Source organism: Notechis scutatus, chromosome 3, assembly GCF_049901735.1.
Source record: "Notechis scutatus isolate UNSWTSFEM ecotype Mainland chromosome 3, rNotScu1.2, whole genome shotgun sequence".
Classification (NCBI taxonomy): domain Eukaryota; kingdom Metazoa; phylum Chordata; class Lepidosauria; order Squamata; family Elapidae; genus Notechis; species Notechis scutatus.
This window is the reverse complement of record NC_142011.1, coordinates 88,660,525-88,672,765: the sequence shown is the minus strand read 5'-3', so window position 1 is coordinate 88,672,765 and position 12,241 is coordinate 88,660,525. Positions and strand designations below refer to the sequence as shown.

Here is a 12,241-nt window from a genome sequence, read left to right as displayed (position 1 = left end):
GTAACAGAGAAACAAACTGCTTCAACGAAACTCATACACAGATCTCACTAAAGAGGTTTTCTCAACTTTTCATAAACGTTAGCACAGTCTAATTCAGAACGTTAGTTATTTTTGCTAGAAACCCAAAGGTAGATTGCTAAGCATTCTTCAGGGTATAATCTCACTTAACATTGGAACTCAAATCATTCCAAGAATCAGGCTGATGGGGGATTTGAGACATAATCACCAAGTGCATAAATAATGTTTGGTATTCAGTAAAGAAAAACGTAAGCATGGTGGCAATTTAGATGGCTTTTAATTGGCACTAAACGTACCCCTGATGAAAAGGTAACTAATAATTCTAGATACTGCTGGCTATATGTAAGGTTCAGAAAACTTACTGCCTATAAATACCAGTTACAGAGAGCAGTTGAATGAAGAACCCCTATGCTTTCATGTTCAGGTTCTTAAGCCATTTGATTAGCTACAGAAAGAAACAAGATATGCATTGGAATAAATGGATATTTTTATCTGATCTAAAAGTGCTTTTTCCAGATAAATTATACTATCCGTGACATAATTTTTATATGAATCACTGCATATCAGTGAGCAATCACATACAGCTTACTCTTTGCAGAATGAGGAGGGGATTTCAGAAGTGTTGTAATGTTAAATGAACATAATAAAATTTACATATAGTGTAATCAAAAGGACTATTCTTTTACATACATTTTTAAAGTCTTGAAGATTTGAGAATGCCAGATTTTCAACATTGTTATGGAAAAAAATGATGGGATAATAGTCCTTGAAGAATTAAGGTTGTATGTAAGGCTACCAGCTTCCGCACAATTACTACTAAGTAAATCTCACTGAATTTCATGTCAATTGTTTCTGCAAGATATTTAAAACTGTATTGTCAAATCCAGAAGGCATTTTGATTCATTTCCTATCCTAGACAACTAGGCAAGACTTATTTATCTATTAAACTTATACTCTGCCACAATCAAGCGATTCTCTTTTACGTTATCTGGACTGCCTTTAGCAAATACCTCATCCAAGTAAGCATAATTGGATTTAAAAACACCTGCTGTGCAACAGAGGAAATATTTTATTCATTTTCAAAACATACCTCAACTCCTTCAGAGAAAATGAAGAAAGCGGTGAAGATCAAAAATAGACCATTTACAAAACCAGCTAATACTTCTGCTCGAACATACCTAGGATGAAAAAAAGCACAATTTCATTCTAGATTACTGCAAATCCACAACTAATTTCATGTCTTGCCACTTTTCTGGCTACTACAGAAGATAAATACTATGTAGTTATGTTTGATCAGTTATCCAAATAAACAGAGTATAAAGGAGGAAGGAGTGGGGCTCTTATCACTAAAGAGTACATAGTTAAGTCTCCTCTCCTTAGTCTTGAAATACAGCTAAATACTCCTCTCCTTAGTCTTGAAATACTTCAACTATTTCAATTTTTCCTCATTCCATTTAGCTTTCATCTTATATTACAGCAATGGATTGATCGAATAAAAACAATGTAAAAAAAAAGAAGTAAGCAGGTGAACATTCAATGGCTTCACTCTTACCTCCCATATGTTACCTTCAGCAAAAAAAGTACACTGCACACCTTTACTTTATACCAAAATTGACAGCTGTACATTTAACATAGAGATCAACAGAAGGGAAGATCAGTGCCTAACAGTAGATCTCTTGGTGATGTGATGTACAGCTATCAAGGACTACTGACATCCTAGTATTGAACAATTATGAAGCTCATCACTTTATCATCATATTGAGAAAATAACTATTGGGGAGTAAAACAATGAATGGATTTTTATGTGGGAAGATTGCATCTGCAATTTACTTTTGATACTCAAACAAATTTCTGAACTCAGAATTCTTAAAGTCAAAGCGTATTATGTTGTGTGCTTAAGTGTATTACTTTTTGATGACAAACCATGTAATACTGACTAGAAGACTACATGGATGTGTTTAAATAATCCCCAGAAGTTCAATAAAAAAGGGGAAGGGAGACTTTATTTTTAGGAAAAGAAAGAATATATACATCATGTATACATGTGTATACACACACACACACACACAATTTTACAAATGTAGTTTCTATATCACCAACTAAAAGCTACTAGAGAATAAATAAGGCTTACAGGTAGTTTTCAACTTATAACCACAATTGAGACTGGAATTTCCATTTAAGTTGATATAGTTACAATGCAAGGTGTCATGTCATTGCACCAACTTATGACAGAACTTATCCCAGCACTCTCTATTATGGTTAACCAAATATCCAACCCATTCTGGGCTTGGTCCCTCCCAGTCCCAAACTTTAGTAAGGTATGGACTGCTTCCAATTCCCTGCACCCATCTGTCTCTCCCTATCATATCTATGCCCTTGTGGCCTCTCTGTACTCTGACCCCTAAGAGGAAAGTTGAAGTCAATGCACGGATAAAAGGAGACAAATTCTGTAGCCTAAAGAGAAGTGTTATTATGTAACACTAGATGAAGGGACAATAGCAGCTACAAAGTGCATTCTGTTGCTCCCACACAGAGTAGGGAACAACAATCTCACATAGAAGAAAAGCCGTGAAGAATGAGAACCAGAAGGATTCATCTATTTGAAGGAAGATTATAGCAGCTTCAAAATTTAGGAGCTCACCAAATGTTTTCTCGGTTTAGAAAATATGCTGGCAACAGCACTAAGTAACAGTTGATTAGTTTGGCATAATTAATTTAACTACATTGTTATCAATACCAAGAAAAAAACTACTCAAGGTGAGTATTGGAGATTGGGCTCCTCCTGCAAAAATTTACTGAAATATAGTATATGTTTCCTTAGCCAAATTCCACAATAAATATTTATAGGCTGATTCCATTAACCATTCAAATACAAATCCCAGATTACTTTATCAGCATGTTGTAATAAAATTATGGGTTTGTTTTTTTTCAATTATTGTCAACAGGTGACTGTTTTAACAAATAGCTTTTCACTTACCCATAGGAAAAAGCATCATTTGATCTCCACTTTGAAATGACTGAAGCTGCAAGCCCAGCTAACAGAGCAGTACAATCAAAAAACATGTGAAATGAATCTGATATTAAACCTAGACTGGGAATATAAAGAGAAAAAAATTCAGTTAAGTACAGAAGATTATTGAAAGTAAAATACATAACTATTTTTAAAAATACTGGTGGTTTAAAAAACGGTAGTAATAGTAACAATGTCCCTTTGGATCTGTATTTACTTAGGTTGTGAGAGATCCCCCCAGATCTCTCACAATACTTATACAACACACACACAAAAAGGGGAGGGGGTGCAGTCCATTAAAGACCAAGAACCAATTTAATTAAATTTATCTATACAAGTTTAATTTAATTTAAAAAATAAATACCAAACAGTACCATGCCATAACTTCGTTACAATGTCACCAATGCAAATGATGCTATACCTCACAATTTCTTGAAAGATGAGACATGGTTTGTTTGGGCTGGAACTATTATTCACACTAAATATAAATACATATATTTCCTCTTGGTAGATTTTGCCTTCATTTCAAAGTGCAGCTTTCATTTTGACTTCTTACAATGAACTATCAAGTTACTAACAAATCTTCAAATTTAAAGCTGGGTTAAAAAAGGAACAATACCTTTCATTAGGCTCATTACATAAACTTATTTGAGTCAAATAGAATTAATCAGAATCCATTCTGAGACATTGATGGAATACATTCTTAGCCAACACAAAGTTGGCCCAATATCTTGCATTAGCTTTGGAGTTATTTTCTTCCCAAATTTCCACCCGTGAAGCAAAGAAGGTATCGATTGAATCGCTTTCTTTGCCATTAATTATGGAACAGTCTCACCATGAATGCTTCCCCCTTCTTGACCACTTTTCCAGGGTAGTTCAGGGGTGGGATGCTACCGGTTCTGCCTGGCTCTATAGAACCGGTAGCTCTGAAGAGCAGCAGACACTGAACCAGTTCTGTGTTTGCTGCTGTTTGGCCCACCCACCGGCCTGGGCTCTTACCTGTCCTTTATTTCCTCTTGTTCAACCTCAGTTGCTTTGCATGGCACAGCTGGGGTTGAAAAAGCAGGAAAAAAAGAGGCTTTTCAAACGCTGCGCACTCGCGCCCAGCGCTTTTCAGCTGTCCAGCTGAAAAGGTTTTTTAAAGCTTAAGGTTTTTTACACGCGTGCAAAACATCATCCGGCTGGTAGTAACACCAGTTGAATCCCACCCCTGGGGTAGTTCAACTTTAAACCTGTCTGACACAAGTACCCTCCATCCAACAATCCAATCAAGATAAAATCCATGCCAGAAATCTGATATAATACCGTAATTACAAAGTAACCTAGTTCAAATGCCCTCCAAAATTTAATAGAAATACACAATTTAAATGTCACCTTTTCCTGTCCTTCAATTTACCAATTGTTTAAACTTAATCCAACCCTCTCTGGTGATTATTTAGGTTGGATGGCCAAGAAAAAAACCCAATATTCATTATGAAGATATTAATTCATACAAAGGCTACACCTTCCATTCTACTTTGGAATTCAGGAATCGATAGGGACAATTTTCATCTCCATTGCTTCTAAGTCTGAAGGAAACCAAACTGCTTAGCACAGTCACGAACCTCCACGCTAGCTAGGATAAGCCAAAGTACTGAAGGTTTAGAAATATTACAGGAAACAAAGACCAGTCTATTAAAAGATAATTTACTGTATATTTATTAAATGTCAAGCATCTTATACTAAGACATACCATCATAACAGATACATGCTCAAATGTAGAAACTCATTTGCAAAATGAATTATGTTACTCATTTATGTAATACAGTATGTTTCTGTATTAGCCAAATCAGAAAATGGACGAGTATTGAATAATCTACTCTGGTATGTTACCTTTGACTTTAAAAACTCAAAGTGTTAGATTTTGTTTAAAAATATTTAAACTTGTTTCTTGTTTTAATGTGATTTACAGAAATAAGATCATTTTACATATGATGATGAAACGATCCATTCAATCATGTCTAATTTTCAACAATTCTACAGATCAGCTCTTTCTACATTTTCTAATTGGGTATGACTTCTTTCAAGTGTTTTATTTTACATTTTTATTTTACATATACTGTTTCTTATTCTATGGAGTGACGATTTCCTAGAAATTGTAGTAAGAGGCTACATTTAGAGAGTCATGGACTGTTTATCCCTGTTCTCCCTAATATTCTTGGTATACACAAAGTGTATACAATATACTGGCAGCATTACTGCACATATGCCTAAATAGTGAAGCTATTCTATCGATAATTATATATTTTGAGGGGGAGGCTCACACAAACAGGCCTTAGCATATAAGAAATTAAAAAGACCCTATGCATAAGCATCTGTGGAAAGTGGGGATGACCGCCATTGCAATGCAAATTGCCACCCTTTTCTACAGGTGCTATAACACAAAAGGGATCTTGCATCATGCCCCACAATAATAATTTTATTATTTTAACGAATTCACTGGATTCTACAGAACTCTTTCTGTCATGATTTCTCTTGAGCTACTGTCTGTCAGTTTGGGGATATGAATGAGACAAATAAATGGGTGACAGGATGATACATGTTTGCGCAATTTTAGTTTTGAACTGAACCAAAGACACAAAAAAGACTGCTCTATCCCCCAAAATAAGTTATGGCTTCTATAGCAGCAGGCAAGTCCCAGACACAAGCAACTACAATTAATTTATGTAAAAATCAATATCTTTGAGGGGAAAAAACATAAAAGACCTATACATTCAGTGAGATCTAGTTGGACAACTTAATAAACGCAGTGCAAATGGCATCACAATTAGACATTTCTATGGAGTAATTATACTTTATTAAAGAGCCGTTCCTCACTGAACCTGTTTAGACACCTCAACAGTTCTGACCCCATAGCTGGACAACTTAAAGAATAACAAATGACAATCTCTTAGGAGTAATTATTTCATCAACTCCTTTACTCTTTAAAAAAAAAACTGGGTCAGCAACCATCCTCTAAATATGGCAGAAAGGACATGATATTGGAGGGAGACTGTAGAATTTTCCCAGGTGTATTAGGACAATCTGAGTGATCTGCTCAAACCTTTCTGGTTTTCACCTTGCAGCTTTAAATCAAATTGGCTTCTCTTCACTGACTGGGCATCTAAAAGTAAAGGGGAAAACCAGCCCTGATCAACGTCTCAAGTAGCCCAGGAGAGGAAGCCTGAGACCACCCTTTCCCCAAAGCCAATGGCGCTCCTCTGCAGAGCAGGCCATCCCCTTCGGCCCCTGCCAGAGGGAGACGTGGCAACACCAGCAGCGCTGAACTTGACTTTCCAGGCAGAAGCACCGCCCTCCAGGCTCTTCCCCTTTTGTACCTGTTGCTCCAGATGCCGTACAGCAGCTCCACGAAGGCGAAGGAGAGGTTGAGGCAGAGGAAGAAGAAGAGGTTGCGCGACGTCTTGTCCGAGAGGATCGACCTGGAATTGAGGGACGGGGGAAAAGGGGGGGGGGTCAAGTCAGGAAGCCGGGCCCCGCTTTTTGCAAAGCCCGGCAAGGCCTCGCCGGGGAGAGGCGGAGAAGGTGGACGGACCCGTCCCCCACGCCTGATCGGCCTAATGAGTCACAAACCGCACATGCACACGCACACACACCATTCACAAACACACGCACACCTTGGCTCCGGTTTCCACGTAGAACCACATCCTGGGGCAACCGATACCACCCCCGCCCCGTCCCCTTCTCTCCGCCGCATTCCCACCCTGCAAGCTAGGGCCCCCGAAGGAACGTTGTTCGGAGCCAGCTTCTGCCAGCTGGGGGGACGATGGGAGTTGGAGTCCACGCCAAAACAGGAGACAGATGCTGCCCGAAGGCAACCTCACACGGCTCCCTCCCAGCCGGCCGATTCATTTTAGAGGAACCGAGAGATCCCCGTCCTCTCCGGTAGATCCGGCTCCCCCGCAGCTGAATCCGGTTTCAACCTTCAAGCCTACCCGAGGAGGCTCCTTCCGTTCCTCCCCCCAGAGTCCAAGCCCGGCAATCTCCCGGCCTCCAGCCGAGCAGGAGGGGGGATCCCGCTGCCCCATTTTCTCCTCTTCTCGGCCGCCTGGTTCACTTCCCATTCTCCGGGCGGGCTCCCAGATCCCCGGCACCTCGGGTTTTTTTCCCCCGCAAGACCGGGCGATGTGTCTCTCCACTCTCCCCCCACCCCTGCACCACCACACACACACACACACCGCCGTCCCCTCCAAACAAGTCGCCCCTACCTGAACCATCCCGAGACCTTTCGGAGCAAATGGAGCTTGGGAGGTTTGTACTCGTCGTCCTTGATGGACAAAGGCAGCATCTTTCCCAACGGCGGAGGGGAAAGCCGGGGCCTCGCCTGGCGTAAGGGTCGTGGGGGGTGGGAACGAGAAAGCAGCGGCGCCCCCCAACTCTCGCTAGTCGGCCAGGCAACCCCCCGCCTGCTAGGCAAAAGCCGGCCTCTCTCTTTGAGCACCGACTTCCGGCAGCCAAGCGTCGCTAGTGAGCTTGCGCAGTAGGAGGAGGAGGAGGAATGGGGGTGGCTAAGTTACGTCGCGGCGGGAAAAAAGGGAGGAAGGATGAGGTCGGCTCGGTTTAATTTATACGCTGCACAAACGGTTGCGTGATGCACTGCCCAGCGATCTGTGCTTCGACACACTGGTGGTATCCCAGGAGGTGTGCAGGTAAGTCCTCGACTTAGGACCCCAACGGAGCCCAAAATTTCTGCTCTTAAGGGAGGCATTTGTTGAGTGAGTTTGGACCCATGTTTACAATCTCTCTTGCCACTTTCATTGTTAAGCGAATCACTGCAGTTGATAGGTTAGTAACCTTGTTATGTGAATCTGGCTTCCCCACTGACTTCGCTTGACGGTTGCAAAAGGTGATCATGTGACCTTGGGATACAGCAACCGTCATAAATATGAACCAGTTGTCAAGCATCTGAATTTTGAACGTGTGACCATGGGGATGCTGCAAAGGTCGTAACTATGAAAAACGGCCACAAGTCAACATTTTTCAGTGTCGTTGTAACTTTGAATGGTCACTAAATGAACGGTTGTAAGTTGAAGACTACCTGTATTGACTTGAAGAACTACAGCTTTACAATCAATCCTTAACATGTGCACTTCGGTGTGACCCACGCTGAGTACAGTGGGAATACGTCTGCTTGACATTACAGATATGCACGCTACAAAGAAGTAAATTCCATTAATGAATTCCCAAGTCAACAGGCCTAGGATTGTTGCCTAAGAAGTTTTACTTTACCAAGGTAAGGAAATAGGATAACCTATGGACTTCAAGGGTTCTTTCCAAAAGAAACAGTAAGGGGCCATGCTGATTTGATGGCACATAATTAGAATATTTTAGAATACTTTATTGACCAAGTATAATTGGACACACAAGGAATTTGTCTCCAGTGCATAAGCGCTCAGTGTACATACAAACAAGTAATATATTCATAAGATACCAATAGGAGGATGTAGTAAAAATGATGAGAAGGATAATAGTAATACAGATAATCCTTGACTTATAACACTTTATTTAGTGACAGTTCAAAGTTATAAAGGCACTGAAAAAAGTGACATGACTGTTTTCACAGTTATGACCTTTGCAGCACCCCTTTAATCATCTGATCAAAATTCAGATGCTTGGCAATTGGTTCATATTTATGACAGTTGCTGTGTCCCAAGGTCATGTGTTTACCTTTTGTAAGCTCCTGACAAGCAAACTCAATGGGCAAACCATATTCACTTAACAACTACCGTGTTTCTCATATAATAAGGCCGGGTCTTATTTTTTTTTGAGCCTCGAAAAGCTAGGCTAGGCCGTCTTTTCGGGGGTGACTTAATCCCCCCCCTTGCATCTTCGGGCGGGCGGGCAGCGATGGCTTGGATATTGACCTCGGCGTTGGTGGGGCACTTCATATTGGGGTCAACGCAGGCAGCACCATATCCGGGTGTGCAACAAAAGTACTTCCTAACGGCAAGCCCCCCCACCATTTCCCCCCCACCATTTCACATGTTTTAATATAGGCCTTAATTTGGGGGGAGGGGCTTAATTTCATTTCATGCCTATAAAACATGCTGGGACTTCCTATTGGGGAAGGCCATATTGTTGGAGAAACAGGGTAGATTACTAACTTATCAACTGCAGTGATTCACTTACCTGTGGACAAGAAAAGTTGTAAAATGGGACAAAACCCACTTAACAACAAATTAGGGGCTCCATTATGGTCATGTCAAGAACTAACTATACAGCTGTACTACATGGGTAAAGATCCTTAGACCTAATACAGTACCGTGGTATTTAGGTGTTCAGCAGAGTGAGAGAAAATGAGAGAAAAAACGATCTTTGTGTTTAGTTGTTTAACATAATTAATCCAAAATAAAAATCAAGTGCAGTAACAGGAATAAAAGAATGCCAGTTCAGATACATGTTGAACATAGCTTAGACCCGTGCTAGCTTGTCGATCAGAAAGGTCAGCAGTTTGCCAGTTCAAATCCCTAATGCCGCATAATGGAGTGAGCTCCTGTTACTAGTCCCAGCTTCTGCCAACCTAGCAGTTTGAAAGCATGTAAAAATGCAAGTAGAAATAGGGGCCACTTTGGTGGGAAGGTAACAGAGTTCCGTGCGCCTTTGGCATTTAGTCATGCCAGCCACATGACCATGGGGACATCTTCGGACAATGCTGTCTCTTCGGCTTTGTAACAGAGATGAGCATTGCCCCCTAGAGCCAGAAATGACTAGCACGTATGTGCGAGGGGTACCTTTACCTTTAGGGAATAAAGGAGAAATTGTTTTATTCTGCCATGAGATCCTGGGGAGGAGGAGAAGCTGTGTAAGGAGTACAGTACTTCCTCTGATGTCAGTAAGCTAACTTATCCACAGTTCCTCTGCTACCAATAACCAGCACCAAGGGAGCCATTTTTCACATTTGCTCTCCTTCACTTTTCCATCCCACTCTGCCTCCATTTCTCCTGCCACCTGTCCCACCTGCCTCTTGTCATGAGAAGCAGGCATAAGGAAAAGGAGGAGAAACTAGATTCTCACCCTTTCCCATAGGCTGCAGAGCCTATGCATTCACACGCATATGCAAAATAATTCTCCTGTAGAATGACTGATGATTACTTGCTCCCACTTTGCTTTCCAGAATAGAACCACCCCTCTACGGAACTACAGAACCTTTTTGTGGGAACAGAAACAATGGGAAACAATTCTTCAGCTAGACAGAAGAAGGTCTTTTGGGAGGAGGGAGAACTGGCACTAAAAAACCCTGCTTTTCCACATTACCTTTTTCTGTCATTTACAGATTAATCAAAGGCATGGGAGAGGTGACTTTTCAACACCATGGCAGAGGTTCAATTATCTTGGCTTAAAGGCAAATAACCAAGGGGAATGTCCACAGCAATTAGTTGTGGGCAGGAGCAGCAGCATAGGCCCTGCCCTTAATTATATTTTTCTTCCCTTCAGTTGTATCCAATTTTTAGACGCAGTCTGATTAGTCCCTGCAATATTCTTGGCAATGTTTGGATTTGCCATTTTGCCTCCTTCAGAGGGTTGAGTGAGAACAACGAACCCAAAATCACCCAACAGGCTTTGTCTCTAAGGCAGGACTATAACTCATGGTCTTTCAATTTCAACCCTAATACCTTAAACCACTACTGGTTTTCACCTCTTAAATTTACCATGAAACAATTGCCACAAACTGATTTTGTGGGGGAAACTAAAAAATGCTACTTTTGAAGGAGATCAAGATAAAAACAGTAGGGGACTGCCTTTGCAGTGGGCCGGATGTTGAGGATGTTTTGCATTCATGACTTGTGCCAAATTATTATTATCGTTTTTCACACAGTCAGCCAGATGTTTAAGTTGGATTTGACATTTTTATCCACCTATCAAGTCCTTCACAAGGACCTGGAATAGGCAGATGTTATATGATGATGTTAAAAGTAGGCTGCAGGACATAAGCTGTTCCAAGTAAAGCTGCCTTTTGCAAATGATTTACAGTGATTTTTGTCAATGCTGGCAATGTTCCGGGTGTTGCTCCAGTTTTTGGGAATGGCACCCAAAGTACCTATCACTAAATCTTTGCTTTCTTTTGCCATAGTCGTTCTGTTTCTATTTGTATTAATGCAGATCTTCGTATTATTATCAAAAGGGCTTTCTTTTTAATAAAATCCGTTGGCCTGAAAAGATGTTACCAGACTCCTCCTCTGAATTTTGCCTGCCATGAACTTACCACGGCTTCCCAGAATAGGAGAGGCTGCAATAAGGAGGGGGCGCCCAAACACGCGTCACGACTGGGGGAGGGGGGGATCAGTCTAGCTGGGGAAAAGAGAAAAGGGACGAAAATCCCATATTCTATACTTGCAAAATTATTATTACCGACTTGCCCCCCATCGCATTGGCAACCGCCGGAGCCTAGAGGAGGGGCGCTTTCTCCCAACAGGAAGCACAGGGAATCAAAAAAGGAAGGGACTGCGGGGACCGGGTCCAGCCCCCTTTTGCGTTCCTCTCACGTTGCGATGGATGTTTTTTTAATTGCGGTTGAATCGTGCGGTGCAGCGCTAGACGGCTTGCGAGTCGGAAGCGACGCCTTTTGATAACGGCTCCCTAATTCCCGAGGCGATCGCTCTTGCTGATATGCGAACTCGCTCTCGGGCCTCGGCCTCCCCTTGGTTGCAGGTGAGCAGGGGAAACTGCGATTGTGGTTAAGAAGCTGTGCAGTGTCGTATACAATACATGGCCGGGGTCGCGGGGTGGTAGGCAAGGAGAAATATTTTGGGGTTCCGCAGAGTGGTCGAGCAAGAGACATAAACTGTGGGGCACCAAAAAAAAATTATTATTTTTATTTTTATTCAAACAATAGCCTACTGGATCTTTTGCTTTGATCTCACTCCTCACATCTCGTTTTGCGTTTGGTTTATGGACTTGCATGGGGACGAGAAAAATAAATAACTGTAGGGTGTTGCGGGAGATTTCATAATGCCAGAAGAAGGAGTTGTATATCGGTCTCTGCGTCACTGACAACACTTTTATACTGTATATATCCCAAACAGCTTCCTTACGGGATTAGATGCCTATAAGGTAATACTTTGCTCTAGCTGTATTAAAAATAGGAGAGTGGCCCCCTAAAAAAGAGAGGTGCTTTGATGCAGGGTTAGCTGCAGCAACCACAGTCTTTCCCTCACATTTTTTTTTACCTACAATAGC

The 12,241-nt window shown here is 41.6% G+C and overlaps 2 protein-coding genes across 4 annotated transcripts in view; one reads left to right on the top strand and one right to left on the bottom strand.

Annotated features, from left to right (window-relative positions):
• SLC30A7 (solute carrier family 30 member 7) overlaps positions 1–7,516 on the bottom strand; it is a 33,368-nt gene extending 25,852 nt beyond the window's left edge. The window contains exons 1-4 of the mRNA XM_026671777.2: positions 7,273–7,516; positions 6,385–6,486; positions 2,996–3,109; positions 1,109–1,196 (exon numbers count right to left, since the gene is read on the bottom strand). Coding sequence (XP_026527562.1) covers positions 1,109–1,196; positions 2,996–3,109; positions 6,385–6,486; positions 7,273–7,352 — 384 coding nt within the window. The 5' untranslated portion in view covers positions 7,353–7,516. The remainder of the gene's footprint in view (positions 1–1,108; positions 1,197–2,995; positions 3,110–6,384; positions 6,487–7,272) is intronic.
• Positions 7,195–12,241, top strand: part of EXTL2 (exostosin like glycosyltransferase 2) — a 29,239-nt gene continuing 24,192 nt past the window's right edge. The window contains exon 1 of one of the 3 annotated variants that reach the window (XM_026671785.2): positions 7,195–7,315. The gene's annotated coding sequence lies outside the window, so the exon portion shown is untranslated. Of the gene's footprint in view, positions 7,316–7,539; positions 7,714–11,477; positions 11,714–12,241 lie in introns of those variants that run through there. The other 2 variants (XM_026671783.2, XM_026671789.2) reach the window with 2 other exon arrangements.